This window comes from Gopherus flavomarginatus, chromosome 12 (genome assembly GCF_025201925.1).
Source record: "Gopherus flavomarginatus isolate rGopFla2 chromosome 12, rGopFla2.mat.asm, whole genome shotgun sequence".
Taxonomy (NCBI): domain Eukaryota; kingdom Metazoa; phylum Chordata; order Testudines; family Testudinidae; genus Gopherus; species Gopherus flavomarginatus.
Window position 1 is genome coordinate 24296771 of NC_066628.1, and position 22802 is coordinate 24319572.

General features: G+C 52.4%; 2 protein-coding genes across 2 annotated transcripts in view; one reads left to right on the plus strand and one right to left on the minus strand.

Annotated features, from left to right (window-relative positions):
* Window positions 1-22802, plus strand: part of LOC127032468 (zinc finger protein 436-like) — a 148834-nt gene that overhangs the window by 52615 nt on the left and 73417 nt on the right. The gene's annotated exons all lie outside the window — the stretch shown is intronic.
* LOC127032464 (zinc finger protein 501-like) lies at window positions 570-22655 on the minus strand. Its single transcript, XM_050919760.1, has 3 exons — window positions 22500-22655; window positions 5212-5335; window positions 570-4070 (listed from the first exon to the last, which is right to left on the minus strand). The coding sequence occupies exons 2-3, from the start codon at window positions 5243-5245 to the stop codon at window positions 2686-2688; spliced, it is 1419 nt and encodes a 472-aa protein (XP_050775717.1). The 5' UTR covers window positions 5246-5335; window positions 22500-22655; the 3' UTR covers window positions 570-2685.

The window sequence follows — 22802 nt, forward strand, 5'->3', positions numbered from 1 at the left end:
GTCTATGGCACACCAGTGCTGCTGGAGTTGTCCAGTGGGAGAGCTGTGGGATAATGTCTTGCAGTTGGGGGGATGTAAGTGGCACGTCCATGAGAGGTGGTTGCAAGGGGGCCGATAGTAGCCTGTATTGTATGACTGTGCTTAAATGTAACCTCTACCTAATTTTAATAATTGCTGCCCATTTCCTTTTTTTAATGTTTGGATCCTGAAGTGTGTCCTGCTTTCACACCTTTGATGGGAAGGGAGGTCAATCTAGTTTGTTCCTTTGCTGGTTGTTTCATAGTTAATAAGCCTCCTGTTTGGGAAGAGATTTTTGAACTAGTGGAATCACAGAAGTGTAGGATTGGAAGGGATCTGGAGAGGTCATCTAGTCCAGTCCCCTGCACTCAGGGCAGGACTAAGTATTATCTGGACCAGGGGTAGGCAACCTATGGCACACATGCCGAACGCGGCATGTGAGCTGATTTTCAGTGGCACTCACACTGCCCGGGTCCTGGCCACCGGTTCAGGAGGCTCTGCATTTTAATTTTAAATGAATCTTCTTAAACATTTTAAAAACCTTATTTACTTTACACACAACAATAGTTTAGTTCTATATTATAGACTTATAGACCTTCTAAAACCATTAAAATGTATTACCGGCACACGAAACCTTAAATTAGAGTGAATAAATGAAGACTTGGCACACCACTTCTGAACAGTGGCCGATCCCTGATCTAGACCATCCCTGACAGGTGTTTGTCTAACCTACTCTTAAAAATCTCCAATAATGGAGATTCCACATCCTCCCTAGGTAATTTATTTCAGTGCTTAACCACCCTGACAGTTAGGATGTTTTTCCTAATGTCCAGCCTAAACTGCCCTTGCTGCAATTTAAGCCCATTGCTTCTTGTCCTATCCTCAGAGGTTAAGGAGAACAATTTTTCTCCCCCCTCCTTTTATGCATTTGAAAACTATTATCATGTCTCCTCTCAGTCTTCTTTTTTCCAGATTAAACAAGGTCAGTTTTTTCAATCTTCGCTCATAGGTCATGTTTTCTAGACCTTTAATCATTTTTGTTGCTCCTTTCTGGACTCTCTCCAATTTGTCCACATCTTTTCTGAAATGTGGCACCCACAACTGGACACAATACTCCAGCTAAGGCCTAATGAGTGTGGAGTAGAGTGGAAGAATTATTTCTTGTGTCTTGCTTACAACACTCCTGCTAATACATCCCAGAATGATGTTTGCTTTTTTTGCAACAGTGTTACACTGTTGACTCATATTCGACTCATCTTTAGCTTGTGAAAAATGCTTCTACACCCAACAGAAAAATTTGGCCAAAACCAGAAATATTTTGAATGGGAAATGTCATCACAGTGCCTCCTGCGAGTTATATCATGGATATCTCATGCCTGAATTGTTCGCTATAGGCCAGGTTCACATATATGTTCCATGATGTACCACACTTTTCCCTCTTGGGGTACATCTAACCAGCAGTTGGAAGGGTGCATCCCAGAGCGGGTAGACAGACACCTGCTAGCTCTGCTCAAGCTAGTGCACTAAAATAGCAGCACAGCCAGGGTAGTCTGGGTGGATCTGTACTCAGGTGGCTGGCTCAAGCTGCCACCCTAGCTCACTCTGCAATTTTCACCACACTAACTTGAGCAGAGCTTTCTGCCCAAGTTGGGAAGCATGCTCCCAGCTGCAGTGCAGACATACTCTTAGAAAAGGGAGGTAGTGCATCATGGGAGATGTAATCCAGCTGAGAGCCTGGCCATTAGGGGAGAATGGGGATATGACGAGGCAACTGAACTATAACTCCCATCAGTAGTGTAGCTAGTGGGGTTCAGCGGAAGCAGCTGCTTCCCCTCAGGGCGGCAGGCGCGGAAGTGGCACCTGCTGGCTGGCGCTGCCAGCAGCATGGCTGGAGGAACCATGGGGCGGCAGCAGCAGGCCAACGCGGAAGTGGTGCCTGCTGGCTGGCGCTGCCAGCAGCACGGCCGGAGGAGCCATGGGGCGGCAGGAGAGGAAGCGGTGCCTGCCAGCCGGCTCTGACAGCAGCATGGCCGGAAGAGCCATGCGGGGGCGGCAGACGTGGCCGGAGGAGCGAGGGGGCCGGCTCCTCAGCTCAGGGCTCGGCAGCCAAGTGCTCCCCGGCCCCCTCTACCTGCCCTTTGCTAATGCGGCGGGCGGGGGGAGGCAAAAGGGCCCCTGTGCCTTTAAGGCCGCCTGGCTGGCGAGCCCCGCGTGGAGCGTGCCGAGTGCTGGGAGCAGGTCGGGGACAAGCGGTGGCACAGGAGGGAAGGTGAGCGGGGCGGGGGGGTCCGGTCGAGGGCATGGCCAGAGGAGGAGCCAAGGGGGGCAAGGCCAGAGGAGGAGCCAAGGGAGGGTGCCTTTTTTATGTTTGTTCCCCCTACACTTAAAACCTGGCTACACCACTGACTCCCATGAGGCAATTTAGCAACATTTCCAAAGCAATATTTCAAGGTCAGGGCATTCAGTATTTTTGTCCCCTTGCCTCCCCCCCCAAAAAAATCAAAAAACAAAACACCCACCAATTTTTTTCCCCCTAGAAAGCAGACACTTGACACTTTTCACAAAAATAGGTCAAATCAACCCCCACAATTTTCCATCAAAAATAGTTTTCATGAGAAAGTTTCAACCCATTCTACAGATGTATAGTGTCTTTCTCCTGCGTGGGATCTAAGCACTGCTGCTTTGCATGGGCACCACTGTAATATGCAATAAAGTCTGGGCTGTCACCACAATAGGGACAGTCACAGGGCAGCCCTCCTTCTTGTGTTTCCGTTGATGTGACACAAGTCCTGAGCTGTGACGGAAGCTTTTCCCGCACTCGGGGCATCCATAGGGCTTCTCTCCGGTGTGGAGTCTCTGGTGGGAAGTCAGTTGTGAGCTCACGGTGAAGCTTTTCCTGCAGTCGGGGCATTTATAGGGTTTCTCTCCTGTGTGGATCCTCTGGTGCCTGATCAGCTGTGAGCTGCAGCTGAAGGTTTTAGCACAGTCCAGGCACTTGTAGGGCTTTTGCTCCATGTGGGATCTCTGATGGACAATGAGGTTTGAGCTCCGATTGAAGCTTTTCTCGCAGTCAAGACATTTATAGGATTTCTCCCCTATGTGGGTTCTCTGGTGTCTAATGAGCCTGGAGCTGTTCTTGAAACATTTATTGCACTCGAGGCATTTATAGGATTTCTCCCCTGTGTGGGTTTTCTGATGCCTGGTGAGGTGCGAGCTCTCATTGAAACTTTTCCCACACTTGCTGCATTTATAAGGTCTTTCTCCTGTGTGGGTTCTCTGGTGTCTAATAAGATCAGAGTTGTTCCTGAAACATTTCCAACACTCAAGGCATTTATAGGGCTTCTCTGCTGTGTGCACTCTCTTGTGGATAACAAGGGTTGAGCTCTGGCCGAAACTCTTTTCACACTCATCACACTTATAGGGTCTCTCTCCTGTGTGGATTTTCTGATGTCTCAGGAGGTAGGAGCTCACACTGTAGCTTTTCCCACACTCGGGACACTTGTAAGGCAGGTCTCCTGTGTGGGTTCTTTGATGTGCAGAAAGATTGGAGCTGTGATTAAAGCCTTTCCCACAGTCAGAGCATTTGTAGGGTCGCTCTCCCGTGTGCAATCTCTGATGAGTAGCAAGGTTCGAACTCCTGCTGAAGCTTCTCCCACATTCATCACACTGATAGGGCCTCTCTCCTGTGTGGATTCTCTGGTGATCAATAAGGGCTGATCTCCACCGGAAGTTCTTCCCACACTCACCACATGTGTTTGATGTCTCTCCAGTGGGGATTTCCTGGTGGATGGTTTCTCTGAGCTCTCTCTCCACAGGCTGTTTTCCTTTCTGCCTAAGGGACCGGCGCAGATTCCACTTGTCAGCCCCCTGCTCCGGGCTTTGGGAAACGTTCCCTTCAGGATGTTGCAATAACATCCTGGGCGGTTCCACTCGCTCAGCACCTTCCTGCTGCAGATTCTCGTCCTCATTTTTGCTCACTGCCCCATCACTTGCTGGGACACAGAGAGAATCCAGACAGGAGTCAGTCCCTTTGCTGGGGGGAATGAGGACCTCTGAAAAGGGAATAAGAAAGGGGGGAAGAAACTATAGAGGAGCTGATTTAGGAGCTGAATACCTGAGAGGAGAAAGGAGGGGACCAGTTCTCTTCCACATCACATCTGAACGCTGAGAGAGAGGGAGAGACTACCAGCTATTAGTCAGGGTGGGTGGGAAGCTATGATGAGTGACGTTTGCCATGAAAATACAACCCCTGCTGGGATAATCCTGACCTGAGTGAGAAGAGGTAGAACTGGTGGAGCTCATGGACCTTTTGTGGGAATCTCAGATTTTTGCTTCCTTCACTGATGGTTCCTGAGTTGGTTGAACCACTCCTGGGAGTTCCCTTTCCTCAGAGTCCTGGACAGCCAGGACCCACAGCTCTTCCCCTTGCTCTGGCCAGGAGGTGATGCTGGGTTTGGGAATAGGAAATCCTATTCAGGGGACAGAAAGCAAGTGGAATCAAACCTACCCTCTGTTTGCTGAGTGGTTGTTAGGGAGGCTATGCCAGGATTTTAACCCCTTTCTTTGCTGTAGGAACATTTAATACGAACAACAAGGGAAATGGTCCCAGAGCCCCCTGGGAAAGGCAGCACGTGTGGCCCAGATGCTGAGTCACTAAAATGAGTTTAGGGATCTGCACCGACAGGGAACTTGGAGCCAGATTTTTAAAAGTCTTTAGGTGCTTAAAAATGCAGACAGGCTCCTCGTGGGATTTTCAGTAGCAAAGAGACACCTATCTCCATGTGCTTTGCAATCCCATGAGGCAGCTATCTGCATAGTTAGATGTCTAAATACCCTTGAAAACCTGGCCCTTGGGGGACTTAAGGCAGAGCTGACTCATGAGGCACAAGTCCATCTCTGAGTTGGCAGAGGGGTCACAGGCCCCATGGGATGGAACCTGCCCTGGGAAGGAGGACTGGGAACAGGGAGTTTCTCCCACTTGGGAGCCTTACTTATGGGAAGAGCAGCACCATCATTATGTCCCTGAATCTCTGGTCCCATGGGAGAGGTGCAGAGGGGACGGTCTCTCACACATGGGATGATAGAGGTGGTTCCCTCTGAAATCTAAGAGGCCAGGAAACACCCTTTAACACAACCCAACCCAGAAACTTCAAGACCCCAGCTTGCAGTACCTGAAAAGACAGGAATCCTTACCCAGCAAGGTCACAGTCTCAGAATTCTCTTGCATGATGTCCCTGTAGAAGGCTCTCTGACTGGGTTCCAGCAGAGCCCACTGCCCCAGAAAATACACAGGCACCTCCTTGAAAGTCACTGGCTGCTGAAACAGCAAGGGTCCCTCACTCAGTACGTGCTGCCCCAGCACAATCTCACAAGTTCAGTCACTTGCTCCCCTTCCTCAGCCTCCCTTGCCATCTGCCCTATTGCCAGGGTTAGAGCTCCCATGAGCCCTGGCATATATCCCCAGCTGACTGGCCCCTCATGTCAGCCCCAAGTTACCCCGTCCCACACAGACCTGCTGGCCTCTGCGCTGTTTCCAGCATCACATTGCCAACCGTTAAATAGATGTTTAAATCACACCCTCTTTGTGGCTCTTGGCGGAGTATGCAGAAACCTCAGATTAATTTTCACTGTGTTTCTGGCTATTTAGTTGACCTCAGTTTCAGTTTTCCCACCATGCTAGATGGCACATCAGGGAGCTGGGTGTGGCTCATTATTACACTCCTTATATGCAAAGTCCTACTTGGCTTTTGGTGTAAGTTAGAGCAGCCTTAATGCTATTCTAACTTACACTTTGCTTTCCACAGCCCCCTATGGGCCCCAAAGACGGAAGAGCTGTTGTGCAGTACGTTCTGACCATGCTCCCAACACACGCACACCCCAAAACAGCTATCCCCTAATTCTGGGACCTGTGCTTACACCCCCTTTCTGTAGGTCTACACTGCAACTAGACGCCCATGGCTGGACTATGCCAGCCAAATTGGGCTCATGGGGCTCAGGCTGCGAGGTTGTTTCACTGCTGTGTAGATGTCTGGGCTTGGGATGTAGCCCAGGCTCTAGAGCACTGTGATGTAGGAGGGTTTAAAAACATGGCCTTTAGGGAATATTTGGCAACCAAATTCTACAGACAAGTGTAGAAGAAGCACGAGAGTGTTGGATAGAAAGACAAAATAACAGTTGACAAAGGCAGTCTCCATTGGTGGATCAAAGAAATGAAAGAGTTTTGACACCAACCCAGGAAATCAGAAAGCCTTGAAGACATATGATCCCAAAGAATAAACTTGGGTATTAAAAAAAAGAGAAAATCTCCCCCCAGAAAATTTTAAAATTAAAATGTTTCAAGGCAAATGGGAAATGTTATACTAGAAACACTGAGATCAGATTGCTTAAGCCACTAGCGAATTAATATTTTCAGAGATTATTTGCTATTAAAAATATGCACAGTGATGCACAATGACATCCACCTGCAGAATGTTAATGCAGGTACATTATGAAGTGCTCAGGCCATGGCTACACTTGCAGATATACAGCACTTTGGGTTAAACCAGCCTTCGGAGAGTGCACCAGGGAAAGTGCTCCATTCTGTCCAGACTGACCGCTGCAAGTGCACTGGCGTGGCTTGCGTGGCACTTGAAGCGGCATTTGGAGTGGCGCATTATGGGCAGCTATCCCACAGAGTACTTCTTCCCATTCTGGCACTGCGGCTTGTGGGAAGAGGGTGTGGGGCATTCTGGATCCTGTCCCAATGCCCCATGATGCATTGCTTCACATCCCAGCAATCCCTGTGTTTCCATCCACATTTGGCGCTATCTTTCAACTGTTTCTGTGCAGGGTTGTCTTCCCGAACTGCTGTGGAACATGCTGATGAGTTTCGCCAGCACATCTCGTTTGGCAGTCGAGTTACTGCTTAAGATCCAAAGTGACAGTGAGAAATCCAAAGATGATATCGAGTTGCGTAACGCATACAACACGAAATTGCTTGTCTCATTCACAGACATGCTCTCCACCGTGGAACGCTGCTTTTGGGCTCAGGAAACAAGCACTGAGTGGTGGGATCACATCGTCCTGCAAGTCTGGGATGACGAGCAGTGGTTGCAGAACTTTTGGATGAGAAAAGCCACTTTCATGGGACTGTGTGCTGAGCTCGCCCCCACCCTACGGCGCAGTCACGAGATCGAGAGCTGCCCTGCCAGTGGAGAAACGGATGGCTATTGCAGTCTGGAACCTGGCAACTCCAGACAGCTACTGATCGGTCGCTAACCAGTTTGAAGTGGGAAAGTTGACGGTTGGAATTGTGTTGATGCAAATTTGCAGGGCCATTAATCACATCCTGGTCAGAAGAACCATGACTTTGGGTAACATGCATGACATTGTGGCTGGTTTTGAACAAATGGGTTTCCCTAACGGTGGAGGGGTGATAGATGGGATGCATATTCCTATTCTAGCACCAGCCCACCTAGCCTCCGAGTACGTTAACCAAAAGGGGTATTTCTCCATGGTTCTCCAGGCGCTTATGGATCACCGTGGTCATGTCATTGACATTAACACAGGCTGGCCCAGAAGGGTGCATGATGCACGCATCTTTTGGAACACTGTCCTGTTCAAGAAGCTGCAAGCCGGGACCTTTTTCCCAGACCAGAGGATCACTGTAGGGGAAGTCAAAATGCCCATTGTGATCCTTGGAGACCCCGTTTACCCTTTAATGCCGTGGCTCATGAAACCATACACAGGGAGCCTGGACAGCAGTCAGGAATGGTTCAACTGCAGGCTGAACCAGTGCCAAATGACTGTGGAGTGTTCTTCTGGCCGTTTGAAGGGCCACTAGTGCTCTCTTTATGGGAAGCTAGACTTGGCCGAAGACAGCATTCCCGCGGTTATATCCCCGTGCTGTACTCTCCATAATATTTGTGAAGGGAAGGGTGAAAGCTTCACTCAGGCATGGGCCTCGGAGGTTCAAACCCTGGAGGCTGAATTTGCACAGCCAGAGAGCAGGGCTATTAGAGGGGCGCAGCATGGGGCTGCAAGGATTAGGGATGCCTTCAGGGAGCAATTTGAGGCTGAAAGCCACCAGTAATGTCTGCTGCTCTGCATGGGAGTTAAGTGCAGTGGCTGTGTTTGACACTGACTTGCAGTGCTTGTTGCTTTCCTGGGCTAAGGTATATTTTGCTTTATGCACTAATAAAATACGTTTTCAAAGTAAAAAACTCCATTTATTGAAAAGAAAATTCATTTATTGAAAAAAAAAACAAAGTAACACAGAAATACCAAAAGGGCATGGGGGTGGGGTGGGTACCGGTTCACTCATAGGCTTGAGTATGTCCTGATTTCATACTCTCTAATCCTGTCTGGAGTGCTGTGCACTGAGTGCTGCACTTCAGGATGGCTATAAGGTATGTTGAGGAGGGTTGAGTGCAGTGGATAAGGGTTGTAGTTTTTGTGGGTGGGTGTAGGGGCAAGGTTGAGGAAGATTGGCAAGGAGCTAAGTGGCAGACTGAGTACATGACTGAATGTGAGCGGAAGATACAGGCCATTCAGTGAACTTTGCCTGATGGACCCTGCCATGATATGGTTTAGTACAGTTCAGCATATTTTTTGTCTGTAAACAAGTCAGTTTATATAAAGTGCACAATTTATGAATGTAGCCAGCTGTTGACCCCATATAACTCTGAGATAAGAGCAGGGGATATAGCATCGTAGAGGACTCCCCTTGGTGGAGTCCTGCCTGGCCAGCTGTCCCAAACGGCCAGAGTCCCCTGCAGCCCCTTCGTGCACCTCAGGGACTCCCCACACAGCTTGGAGTGTAAGTCCTTCTCTCAGTAAAGCCTTGCTTATTATCTTCAGGCTGAGTGTCATTCTTTCGCTGGTATCTTGGCCCCTCTTGCGGGCACAGTGAATGGTGAAGCTACGGGTGTAGGAGGCAGCTGGGGGTGGTAAGAACCCAGATGTTGGGGAAAATGAGTTGGAGGGGACATGGGGGCACACGGGGAAGAATTTTGGGAAAAGGGCTGCGAGGGGGGGAGGGAGGCGAGTGCAGTAGTGTTCCACCTGCATTGCGACGAGCGCCTGGATAGAGTCTGCTTGACACTCCATTATGCTAATCAGCTGTTCCGTACTTTGCTGCCAGTGCATCACATTTTCCTGGTGGATCCTCCTTTCGCTCTCCCTCCACTTCTGTGCCTTTCGATTCTTCATGCAGCATGTCTTCTTTGCTTTTACGTGGCCTCTTCCTGAGTCTTCTCAGTCTGTTGGCCAGTGATAAGAATGACGGCTGAGATCTCAAGGTTGCACCTATACAGACAAAATGCAACACTTAACAGAGGCAGCATTGTACACACCAGACAGAGCAATGATTCCCCTGTATTTAAGGAGGGCAATCACAAAAACAATACTTTGCCTGTCCCAAAGCGAGCGCACATAACCCACAGGAGCCCCAGAAATGGTGAGTAAGCACAGGGTCCATGGGGACTGATTGTTTCTTGGCTGCACAGTCCTCTGGGTTTCTGTGCCTTAGGGAGAGCCAACAGCTGCAGGGGGCACCTACACTGAACACTGTCCCAACATTCTCCACAGGAGTTCATCCTGGAAGATATCTCACTGCTGAGGGTGACCGGGAAAACAAGAGAGGGTCTTCTCCTACAATGCGGCTTCCACCCTGGCCCATACGCAGTTTGCCTGTGTGCAGCAGTGGTCCCCCCTCCTCACCCAAAGAACCCGTACCTAAAAACTTCCTTCCCAAAAAGAAAGCCGCTTACCAGGAACCTCCGTTGTTTGTCCTTCCCCAAGCACCGGATGCCAAGACTGGCTGCCTTGCTCCTGGCTTGAGAAGAGCTCCTGGCTGCATGCATCTAGGGATTCCGGGGTGTCTCTCCCCTGCCTCAGCACCATCGCTCACTCTTTCCTCCTCCTCTTCCTCCTCCTCCCTTGCTGTGCTGGGCTCGGAAGTGTCCATGATGGTCATTGCAGTGGAGGTGGGATCACCCCCAAGTATCACGTCCATCTCTTTGTAGAATTTGCAGGTCGTGGGGGCAGCACAGGAGCAGCCGTTTGCCTTGCAGACTTTGCGGTAGGCATTCCACAGCTCCTTTACTTTAACCTGACACTGCACCGCATTCCTGGCCCCTGTCCATCATTGCCCTTGATATGTGCCCAAAGGTATCATAATTCCTACAGCTGGCACACAGCTGGGACTGCACAGCTTCCCCCCCACAAACACTGATGAGGTCCAGCACCTCACCATTGCTCCATACTGGGGATCGCCTGGCGCATGGAGAAATGGCCACTTGGAAAGATGCGCTGAGAGCACTCCATGCCTGGCTGAGCAAACAGGAAGGGGATTTTCAAAATTCCCAGGGAATTTAAAGGGCAGATCTGACCCTTGGTCACCTGAAGACAGGGCAGCAGAGTTCAAAAGTGATGACCAGAGGGGCTAGAACAGGCATTGTGGGACACTTCCACAGGCCAATCAGAGCACATTAGGTGTCCACACTGGTGACTCTCCAGCAAGAGCACAACAAGTGTTATTCCTCTCGGGGAGATGGAGTACCAGGAGCGCTCCAGCCGCGCAGTCAGAGCGCTCTATGTGCCTTGCCAGTGTGGATGGGGAGTGAGGTAGAGAGCCCTTGGAGGCCTTATTGTGCTGTAACGCACAAGTGTAGCCAAGGCCTCAGAGTGAGCAAAAGAAAAGTTTAAAAAGAAAACAACTTAAAAGAATGCAACTACGTTCCATGGATCACAAGAAAAAGGCAGAGCAATTCAGGCAATGAGAACAGCAGCTAGGGCATTTTGTGAACTGCCACAGGGTTTTATGCAGACACAGAAACTGATAAGAGACTCTTTCAAACCCTAAAAACATGTCTGACAATTACCCTTTTTTTTTATGGGGAGGAAGAGAGGAGCTGTATGTAAAAGATGTCCCTGAACCAAGTCTCTTTTGGCAGCTCAATACACCATGTTATTTAGGGAAGATCTGCCTGGCCTATGCATTGGGTTGCCCTGTGCCTTCAAAAACTCAGCCCTAGAAAGTCAGGGCTGCCCGGGGGGAGGCAAGTGAGGCAATTTGCCCCATGCCCCAGGCCACGCAGGGGCCCTCATGAGAATATAGTATTCTATAGTATTCCAACTCTTTTTTTAATGGAAGAGGCCCCTGAAATTGCTTTGCCCCGGGGCCTCCTGAATCCTCTGGGCAGCCCTGTAGAAAATGGGTGCTGAGCTGCGGAAGGGAGGGGAGAGGGCAGCCCCTCTGCCCCCACACTCTATTTTTGCAAAGACTGCAGATGACTCCCCCGTCTGGGGTCATTTCTATCCCCTCTGCAGCTCCCTATTGCAGGGTTTCCCCTCTATCCTGGCTGGCAGTGCCTGTATCCTGTTCTTAACCCTGCTGCCTACCTCCTGCCTGGATTTTGCCCCTTGGCCCGTCTCCTGGCCCTGCCTCCAGCTGTGTGACACCCCCTGCCCTCCATGCAGTCAGTTTTCCCCCTGCACAGACACTGTCCCTCCCTCTGATTTGCCCCCTCGAGACCCGGGAGCGCGTTGTTCAGGGTGGGAGCCGGTGTGATGACACATTGAGCAACCCTCTCATTTTGCAACTAGGTGCAGTTTCTGCCATGCAACGTTACCATTTTGGCTCCTGCTCAGGACTTGCTGCCACCTGGTCCATGGGGTTGCGAATCAGGAGGGACAGGGTTTGTGTTCGAAAACACTCACGATCTGCTTCCTCCTGGCTAATATGCCAAACTGATCTACTGGATGATTGAGGTGCACTCTTTCACTTTTTTTGTGTGTGAATATGTGAAAAGGGAGGTAAGGTTTGGGGGTACAAAGCACGCCCCTGAACCCAAGGTGATACCAGAGTGGCCCCTTTCATTTTTTCCACTGGCTTCTTCCTTGCTTATTTCCAATGACTTGGCTGCCTATGCACCTGTCACTGGTCCAGGGATGGTTGCAAATCGGAAGGGATGGGTTTGTGGTCGAAAACACTCATGATCTGCTTCCTCCTGGCTAATGTGCCAAACTGATCTACTGGATGACTTAGGCGCACTTTTACTTTTTTGTGTGCGAATACGTGAAAAGGGAAGTACGGTTTGGAGGTACAAAGCATGCCCCTGAACCCAAGGTGATACCAGAGTGGCCTCTTTGATCAATCTGCTTCCTCCTGGCTAATGTGCCAAATTGATCTATTGCAGGGGTAGGCAACCTATGGCAGGGGTGGCACGTGAGCTGATTTTCAGTGGCACTCACACTGCCCAGGTCTGGAGGGTTCTGAATTTTAATTTAATTTTAAATGAAGTTTCTTAAGCATTTTAAAAACCCTATTTACTTTATATACAACAATTGTTTAGTTATATATTATAGACTTATAGAAAGAGACCTTCTAAAAACATTAAAATGTATTACCGGCACGCAGAACCTTAAATCAGAGAGAATAAATGAAGACGCGGCACAGCACTTCTGAAAGGTTGCCAACCCCGATCTATTGGATGATTGAGGTGCGCGCTTTCACTTTTTTGTGTGTAAATATGTGAAAAAGGAGGTAAGGTTTGGGGGTGTGGAGCACGCCCCTGAATCCAAGGTGATACCAGCGTGGCCCCTTTCATTTTTCCCACTGGCTTCCTCCTTGCTTATTTCCAATGACTTGGCTGCCTTTGCACCTGTCACCGGTCCACAGATGGTTGCAAATCGGGAGGGATGATGTTTGTGGTTGAAAACACTCATGATCTGCTTCCTCATGGCTAAAGTGCCAAATTGATCTATTGGATGATTGAGGCGCGCTCTTTCACTTTTTTGTGTATGAATATGTGTGTGGGTACAGAAGTGTTTCATTGCATCTTCGCTCTTGGCCCCAGCTACTGTTCTCCCTTCTTGTTGCATTGATAGTGGGTGGGTGTGTCTCATCTTTTTTTTAATCATATATGCTAGGAACACTCTTGTCCTCTTCTCCTCTCCTGAGGTCAGTGTAGATGCAGGCAGTGAAAAATGTACTAGAGTTATATAGTATCTCAAATGCACAGCTGCATTTTAATGATCTGAGGTTTGAAGAACAATGTGGGACTAGCTATTCTTCTTTGAGTGATTGCTCCTGTGTAGTCCACAGTAGGTGTGCGTGCTCGCCATGTGCACTGGTGCCGGAAGTTTTTCCCTTAGCAGTACCCGTAGTGGGGGAGCACCGCTGCGACCCCTGGAGTGGCGCCTCTATAGCGCGCTATAAGGGGAGCTGCATACTCCCCCACCCTCAGTTCCTTCTTGCCGCCAGTGAATGTAGTCGGAACTTTGTGCTCCAGCCTTGCTGTAGCCCTTCTAGTAGCCTTAGTAGTACTCATCTTCTCCTTAGTTGGATAACTTCTTTAGTTTGTTGCCTGGTGCGGAGCATGCCCCATGACCCAGGCTTCAAGTCGTGCGACTCCTGTTGCAGTTCTATGCCAAGAAGCAACCCGCACACTCCGTGTCTTCGCTGCTTGCGTGAGACTCACGTAACTGATCGCTGTAAGATCTGTCGGTCGTTCAATCCTCAAATGAAATGTGAGAGAGATATCCAGCTCCAGGCCCTGCTGATGGAATCTGCGTTGGCCCCGGCACCGGCACGCCGATTGGACTCGGCACTGGGTGCCTCATCCTCGGTGCAGAGCAAGGCACCCTCCATCAGTCGGCACTGCTCACCTACTAAGAAGCAAGGGAAGACAGAGCAGTGCCGACAAAAGGACAGGGTGAGTCCAGACCCAAGCTGGGCAGCCCACGATCCCCCGCAGGACCCAGACCTCCGACTCGGGCCGAGCAGAGTAGTCCGGTCCCATCTGCGCATGCCTCTACCGCGGTGAGAATGCCATCGACGCCGGAGGCTGCACAGGCCGCGCACGACATCCTTTCCCTCCCAGCGCAAGGTGCGCCGCCCGAGATGGGCCCCTGGTCCTGAGGGAAGCCGCTGTTGGGAACACACCAGCCCTCCCCGGCAAGAGACAGCTCATGCTCGGAGGACTGTGCACCCCGTTCGCCAAGGTCCTCACATAGCTCGCGTCAGTCCTCCACTCCGATCAGACTGGCTGACTCACCTGCATGGCAGCCTCAAAGGTCCTCCACTCCCCATCGGGAGTGCAGGCACCAAGACAAACGGCGTCGACGCTTCTCTTCGGATAGGAGCTACAGGAGCAGATCCCGACGCCATCATCATGGATGCTCGGGCTTGAGTGCCCGCTCCGCTAGACACCATAGATGGAGCTCTCCTTGGGCGTTACCGGCACCGAAGTGTCGAAGCTACGATCGCCGGGACGACTATGAGAGCAGCACTTTGGTCGAGTACTGCTCCTCATTGTCGTCGAGGTCCAGATCTCAAGGTCGGCACTGGCATGACCGTAGACGCTCCCATCGCTCCTACAGCACTGTGCGGTCAATGGCAACCTCGGCACCCAGCCGCCCGTCCCCGAGCTGCTCCAGGCCCCAAGAGCAGCCTGCACCGCTCGGCACCAAAGTCAGTCAGTGGCAAGGGGCACTGTGGCAGGGCCAATGGTGTCAATGGGCAGCGGGGCTGCAATTGCCTGCGCAGGTAAGACCCTGCTCAGTAGCCGGGGCGTCCCAGACCCATTCAGTGTACACTCTAGACAGAGTCAGAAGTCAACAGGCACTGAGCCGGCGGCACTGGGCCTGGACACAGTCTTGGGAGTTGAACCAGCGGCACCTCCTGATGCCTCTGTCTGTTGTACAAGAGGACTTTAAAGCTCACCAGGAGCTCCTCAAAAGGGTAGCCTTGAATCTCTAACTCCAACCTGAGGAGATGGAGGAGCCGTTGGACACCCTTTCCAATGTTCTGTCCTCCTCGGCACCAGGCCGTGTGGCCTTACCCCTTCATCAAGATGTGGCCAACATATCGACTGCCCTGTGGCAGACCCCAGCTTCCTTAGTGCCCATCTCCAAGAAAGCAGAAAAAAATGACTTTGTTTCGGCTAAGGGATATGAGTACCTGTACTCCCACCCAGCACCTAACTCCCTGGTGGTGGAGTCAGTCAACCATCGGGAATGCCACGGCCAGCATGCACCCACCCCCAAGGACAAAGACACCAAGAGACTTGATTCTTTTGGCAGGAAAGTTTATTCTTCTGCGAGCTTTCAACTTTGGGTGGCCAAACACCAAGCCCTGTTGAGCCGCTATGATTTTAACTTGTGGGGGTCTCTACTGAAGTTCTACTCTTCTCCTGGAGCGGGACAAAAAAGAGTTTGAGGCTCTGGTGGAGGAAGGGGCAGCAGCGGCGAAAGCAGCCCTCCAAGCCACCTCGGACGTGGCGGACACGGCAGCCCGTTCTATGGCGTCTGCCATATCCATGCGAAGGGCATCGTGGCTTCTTCTGTCTGGTCTATCTGCAGAGTCTCAGTCTCTGATGCAGGACCTTCCCTTCGAGGAGAAAGCACTGTTTGCAGACCAAACCAATGTTCGCCTGCATGGGATGAAAGACTCCCGTACCACCCTGCAAACTCTGGTCCTATATGTCCCTCCAGCGAAGGACAAACCTAGGCCGCAGACCTCCGCTTCCCTCACTAGGGGTAGATATGAACCCCCTCCTAAGCGACCGAGGGAGCAGAGACGCAGGTCTCAGCGTCAGTCCCGCTCAGCCCCGTGACCAGGCCCTTCGAAGGGCAAGAGGCAGAGGAAGAGGCGGTTTTGACTCTTTGCGGGCTCCCACCGGGCCTGTTGCCACGGACGCCTCCCAGTTAATAAAGTTTGTGTTCTGCAACTGTTTATCTGTGTTCCAAGTGCAGTGGTCCCGTATAACGTCGGACCAGTGGGTCCTCAGCATGATTTCCAGGGGCTACATGTTGCAGTTCACCTCACCCCTCCTCCACTACTCCCCGCCCCGGGAGGACTTCGGGGACCAGGAACATGCCACCCTCCTAAACCAAGAGGCGGCGCTCCTTCTCAACCTGGGTGCGGTGGAGAGTGTACCAGCGGAATATCAGGGCAAGGGATTTTACTCCCGGTACTTCCTGATCCTAAGGATAAAAGGTGGATTCCGGCCCATCCTCGACCTGCGGAACCTTAACAGGTTTATGGTCCACTACAAGTTCCGCATGGTATCCCTGACCTCCATCATCCCCTCCTTAGACCCAGGGGATTGGTTTGTGTCCCTGGACCTCCAGGATGCGTATCTCCACATTCATATTTTCCCTTATCTGGACGATTGGCTCCTCAAGGGCAGCTCTCAGTCCTAGGTGCAGGCCCACATGCAATTCCTGAGGTTCACGTGTGTGAGTCTGGGCCTTGTGATGAACGAGGCCAAGTCCACGTTTGTACCGGCCCAGCACATACACTTCATAGGGGCTCTGCTAGACTCCGTAGAGGCCACAGTCTCTCTTCCCCGGGACAGATTCGAGACACTCAAAAGTCTCGTAGCCTCAATCACGACCTTCCCCGCGACGACGGCAAGGGTGTGCCTTCAACTCCTGGGTCACATGGCAGCATGCACATCTGTGTTGCGACATGCCAGACTCAGAATCAGGCCTCTCCAACTCTGGTTGGCCTCCCAGTATTCCCAGTCCAGGGACAGCCTGGACAAGGTAGTCACGATGCCACACAACGTGGTGGCCGTGCTGCAATGGTGGTCCCTCCCGAGCAATATGCTAAACGGGATTCCCTTCTGGAACACCCCTCCCTCAGTAGACTTGGTGTTGGATGCCTCGGACCTGGGCTGGGGAGCCCATATAGGGGACATTCAAACCCAAGGCAGGTGGTAGACCTTGGAATTGTCTCTGCACATAAACGTCAGGGAGCTCAGGGCAGTATGTCTGGCGTGCATCGCGTTCAGTTTGCATCTTCATGGGTAGGCGGTCAGAGTCCTCACGGACAACACATCCATGATGTATTACATCAACAGGCAGCGGGACATGCACTCCTCGGCCCTGTGCCAGGAAGCCCTGGACCCCTGGGAGTTTTGTATAGCCCATGATATCTCCCTACGGGCCTTCCACCTACCCGGCGCACGCAATGTGCGAGCCGATCACCTCAGCAGGGTGTTTTCCCACCAATACGAGTGGTCACTCCACTGGGAGGTCACCCATCAGCTCTTCCAAGAGTGGGGAGCTCCCCAGGTCAACCTCTTCGCTACCGCCCAGAACAGGCGCTGCCCCCAGTTCTGCTCCAGAGCAGGGGCAGAAAGGGAGGTGATCTCGGAAGCACTTCTCCTCCGGTGGTCAGGACAACTGTTCTATGCCTTTCAACCCTTCCCCTGGATAGGCAAGGTTCTGCAGAAAGTAAGGGCAGACAGGTCGAGGGTTATCCTCATAGCCCTGGATTGGGCCCATCAACATTGGTACGGGACCCTTCTGCAGCTTTTAGCAGCCCTCCCGTGAAGGCTGCCGCTTCATCCGGACCTCCTCTCCCAGGACAGGGGATGCCTTCTCCATCCCAACCTGACAGCGTGGCTTTTCCATGGTTAAACCAGGAGGAGGGAAGGTGTTCGGAGGATGTGCGACGAATCCTGCTGGAGAACAGAAAGCCATCCACAAGGCGGACGTACCTTGCCAAATGGTCTAGGTTCTCCAGGTGGGCAGGGGAGTGGGGCACCTCCCCATCATTCGCATCCCTACAGCTTATTCTCAATTACCTCCTGTCCCTTAGAACCCAAGGGCTAGCTCCTGCCTCCGTCAGGGTTCATTTAGTGACCATTTCGGCCTTCCACCCTTCGGTGTAAGGCCAATCGGTGTTCTCCCACCAGATGACCTCCTGTTTTTTAAAGTGCCTAGATTATGCAGTCCCATAAGCCAGGGCCCCAGTCCCACAATGGGATCTGAACCTAGTGCTATCCTGCCTCGCGGGTCCTCCCTTTGAACCCTTGGCCACGTGTTGCTGGTCCCACCTATCCTAGAAAGTGGCATTCTTGGTGGCTATCACCTCAGCCCGTCAAGTCTTGGAGCTTAGGGCCTTGACCTCGGAACCCTCGTGTATGATTTTCCACAAAGATAAGGTCCAGCTTCACCCACACCCCGCTTTTTCCCCGAAGGTGGTCTCTGCCTTCCATATGGATCGGGACATTTTCCTACCAGTACTCTGTCCTAAGCCCCATTCCTCCAACGAGGAATGCCACCTACACAAGCTAGGCATACATAGAGTGCTGGCCTTCTACCTGGACCGAACCAGGCTGTTCAGGAAGTCCTTGCAACTATTCGTTGCATCGGCCAAGCGGATTAGGGGGCAACCAGTTTCCATCCAGCGCATTTCCTGCTGGATCACCTTGTATATACGCACGTGTTACGACTTGGCATGGGTTCCCTCACTGCCTATAGTGAAGGCGCATTCTACGAGAACGCAAGCCTCGTTGGCCGCCTGTGTTGCTCACGTCCCTATCCAGGACATATGTAGGGCTGCCTCGTGGTCATCCGTCCGCACTTTTTCCTTGCGCTATGCGATCGTCTCCCAAGCACAGGATGACGCCAGGTTTGGTAGGGTGGTACTCCGTCCCGATAACCCTTAAACTCCTACCCACCTACATCAGATATAGCTTGGAGTCACCTACTGTGGAATACACAGGAGCAGTCACTCGAAGAAGAAAGGACAGTTACCTGTTCCGTAACTGGTATTCTGAGTGATGTGTTGTTCTTGTCTAGTCCATATCCCACCCTCCTTCCCCTCTGTCGGAGTTGTCTGGCAAGAAGGAACTGAGGGTGGAGGGAGTGCGCAGCTCCCCTTATAGCGTGCTATAGAGGCGCCACTCCAGGGGTCGCAGCAGTGTTCCAAAAATTTCCGGCATCAGTGCACGTGGCAAGCACGCACACCTACTGTGGAATAGACCGGAGCAACACATCTCGAAGAACACCAGATACGGAACAGGTAACTGTCCTTTTTAAAAGATGTCTATATTTCATTCCTGTAGTAACAGAACTGGTGATAGGAAAGCAGGAAGAGAGAGAGAGAGGTGTGTGTGTTTGTGTCTTAAATTGGTTAAATAGTCTAACTTTCAGTACTCAGTGTTTCAAAAATGTTAGACTGCCAACCTGTGTCGTAGAGATGTCTTCTGTTTTTAAAAAAATCCATGAATAAAGCTACTTTAAGGGAAATTACTGCTTTGTCCAACCCCGAAGAGCTATGAGATCTTTGCTCACCAATTCTCATAAAACTTGTATTTGTTATGCCGTTTTGGTGACTTTAGTATTATGATCTATTATAAATAAAGTGCATTTCATTGATTGATTTTAAAATGAAATTAGTGTGAAAGTAAAATAAATTATATTGTGAAAATAGAAAGGATTAAAGAAATGCTGTCTGTACCTTTAAGAAAAACTGTTGGAATGCTGCAATCCAGGTGTCAGAAATACAGACATTCACATAGAACAATTGCACCATTTAAGGGCAATTGGTGAAGTATTAGCCTCAGATCCATAAAGAGTTAGTAAGGAAGTAGGATATGCATGCTGTGCCCCAGGTGAATTTTACAGTTTTGCTTTCTTTGTTCCTTTGTCTGATTCCCGCTCTTTTATCTGTATAAATAAGACTGTTTTGGCCTTGCATGGCCGCTCACATATTCTGAATGTTATTGGCAGAGCGCTGTGCTAATAAAACAGAGTGGTCTGACAAATTGTGAGTCCTGATTCTAACTTTGACATTAGTAACTGGAAAAAATGGCCAGTATTTTTTTTAAACCTGTGACAATTATAAACTACTGTATTCTGTCGTTTACTTTCTAGAATCGAAAGTATATCTAAGTATAATCTAAAGTTCTCCTGCAAAATGCCGGCTGTGCAAACCCTTCTGTGGCTGGATCATTCTTGTGTTTTTATTTTCAGTACAAAATAAATATGTATAACGAATTTAAAAGTATATAATTAGTAATTTGATATGTTGGGTGGTGACTCTTTTTATGTGTTTGCTCCCCTGATGTTAGAACCTGGCTATGCCACTGCTGTAGAGGGCTCATCACCGAGCAGCTGGGGGCCACCATGCGGGCTCAGCAGGGCTCCTGGCCACAGGGCCAATGAGTGTGGGTTGGCTGGGTGGTATCTCAGGAGTCACGTCTCAGGGATCTGCCCCGCTCCCCAGCACTGCTCCAGCTCTGAGCTGTCTCCACTGCCTGAGACCTGTGGGGCCCCACCTGCCTCCCCGGGGGAAGAGCCACCTGGGACTGGTGCAGAGGCTGGGCCAGTCTCAACCAGTCACAGGGGATAGGGGTGGGGGAGGCTCAGCTGGGTCCTGAGGGAGCTTGGCCCGGGTAGGCTATGCTCCAGCCTGGCTGATTGCACCACTCCCAAGAGGCCAGAGTTATCCTGCCCCAGGACCAGCTCTGGGTGCTCTGCCAGCTCAGCCTGGCAGACACAGTCACCTCCCATCAGGGCCAGCTATTGTGGCTGGGGATTAGGGTGTGGGAGAGTAGGTCTCTAGTGGGTCGGGGAGGGGGTGCTGAGCAGTGGGGGGTGGGGAGATCTGTGTGTGTTGGGGAGCTGTGCCGTGGGGGAGATCTGTGTGTGTCGGGGCACTGGGAAGTGTGGAGGGTCTACATGGGGTGCTGTGCAGTTGTGGCGGTGGGGGGCACTGGGCAGTGAGGGGATCTATGGGGGGCTCTGGGAGAGGAGGTGCAGAGCACTGTGCAGTTGTGGGAGGGCTGTGAGGGGTCTTCAGCTAGGGGAGCACAGGGCAGTGAGGGGATCTGTGTGGGGGGTTCTGAGTGGGTGGGGGAGTGGTCTGGGAGGGCACTGGGCATGGGGGTTTATGGGGGTCTCTGGGTGGTGTGGCACTGGGCATAGGGAGTCAGAGGGGTGCTGGGCAGGGGGTTTGTGAGGATCTCTGGGTGGTGTGGCACTGGGCGTAGGCAGGGCTGGCTCCAGGCCACAGGGCACCAAGCGCGTGCTTGGGGCGGCACGCCACGGGGGGCGCTCTGCCGGTTGCTGGGAGGGCGGCAGGCGACTGCAGTGGAGCTGCTGCAGGCGTGGCTCCAGAGGGTTCGCTGCTCCCGCTGCTCCGGTGGACCTCCCACAGACACGCCTGTGGCAGCTCCACCGGAGCCGCGGAACCATCGGACCCTCCGCAGAAACGCCTGTGGCAGGTCCACCGGAGCCACGGGACCAGCTGACTGTCCGCAGAAACGCCTGAGGGAGGTCCACCGGAGCCGCAGGACCGGCGAGCAGCAGAGCGCCCCCCGCGGTGTGCCGCCGTGCTTGGGGCAGCGAAATTGCTAGAGCCGGCCCTGGGCGTAGGGAGTCGGAGGGGTGCTGGGCAGGGGCGTAGCATGGTGCAGCATGGGCCCCTCCCCAGTGGGAAGAAGCACGATGGCAGCGCAGGCCCGGGCTGGACAATGTGCATCTGGCAGCTCCTGGTTTGTAAACAGTGTCCTTGTACTGGGCTGGGTGGAGTGGGGCTGTCTCTGCAGTACCATGACCCATCTCCCGTTGCCCCCAGCCAACCACTCGCTCTGAGAACTCTGCCCCCCTGCCCCATGTCCCCATTTCTCTCATGGGGGCCCACAAATATGTTTAGCACTGTGCCCACAAAAGGTTAATCTGGCCCTTTTTGGGGTGCAGGCTCTGGGATGGAGTTGGGGGGCATGAGGGTTGCAAGCTATGGGGAGTCTGAGTGAGGGGTACAGGCTCTGACCTGGGGCAGGGGATTGGGGTACAGGAGGAGGTGCGGACATGTGGGTTCTGGGAGGGAGTCAGCAATTCAGCATGCTATATAAGAGAAAGGAGCTGCAGTGATTTCATATCGACATAGAAACTGATAGAAGACTCTTTTACATAGTCAAAATGTGAGCGGCAAGAGTTTGAGGGAGGGAGGGGGCATCTGTACAATATTTCACCGCATTCAGTCTCCTGGCTGGAGCAGTAACAGCCCCGCAACACTTGTATAGGATAGAGAGGAGCTGCGGTGTCTAAGCTTTGAGTCTAGGAATTGGGCTGCCTGTGCCTTTAAGACTCAGCCCCAGGAACCTGCCCCCTGCTCTGGGGCTGACATGCAGAGTCCTGGGAACAGAACGAAAACAGCCTCTGCCCCCCCCCCAACCCCGACACCCCCAGATTAGCGAACACAGCAGGTGACTCATCTCAGGGAGTCACTGTTCCCCCCCACCCCCTCCCTAAATGGGGGGCGGTGTCCCCGCACAGGGTCTGGCAGCGTCTCCTCCCCCCCCCCCCCCAATCCCGCTTAACCCCGGCTACCACCGCCGATTTTTTCCCTTCAGCCCCTCTCCTACCGCTACCTACAGCAGTTTGATCCCCCCTGGCCAGTAAATTTCTGCCCCCTGCTCAGACCCTGACGGACGCCCTCCGTGATTTGCCCCCCTAATGCTTTTAACCCCCCACAAAGCAGACAGCAAATCGTAAGTAGAAGTGAGGGCAGAGAGAGGCCAGCGGCGGGCATGCTCAGTGCAGCAAAAGTAGGGAATCGGGAGCGGGATCTGTTTGCGCCGTTACACCTGGGCACCAGCAGATGAGACTGAGCAGCCTCGGTTTGCAGGAACAGCAAAGCAGCAGATGGTACCCTTGTCCCGGCCCCAGCCCTTCCCCCGGGTCTCTCCCCTCACCTGCAGGCTCCGGCTCAGGGGCTGGTGTCGGCAGAGCCCGGGGCTGCCCCAGGGGTGGTTCCAGCCCCCGGCGAGAGCCCCCCCGGCTGGGCACAGAGGGGCGCTGGGGAAGGGCTCTCCCCGCACACACCCCGCTGGGGAGCAGCAGCGGCTCAGCCCAGGCTCCCGGATCTTAATAGAGTCGGCAGCAGCTTGTGACCCGGGAAGTTGAGCCCCGGATCTCCCGGATGGGCAGAGTAGCATTGCGCGGCCGCGGCGGCGGCGGCGGCGGGGGGGGGGGGGGCTTAACTCCTCAGCTGCCGG

What these genes read in the sequence shown, in the direction of transcription:
- LOC127032464 (XM_050919760.1), bottom strand. Translation starts at nt 5,245, where the DNA reads ATGCAAGAGAATTCTGAGACTGTGACCTTGCTGG. An exon ending in TGAGACTGTGACCTTGCTGG is followed by an intron (nt 4,071 to 5,211) that starts GTAAGGATTCCT and finishes TTCCCTTTTCAG; the next exon opens with AGGTCCTCATTCCCCCCAGC.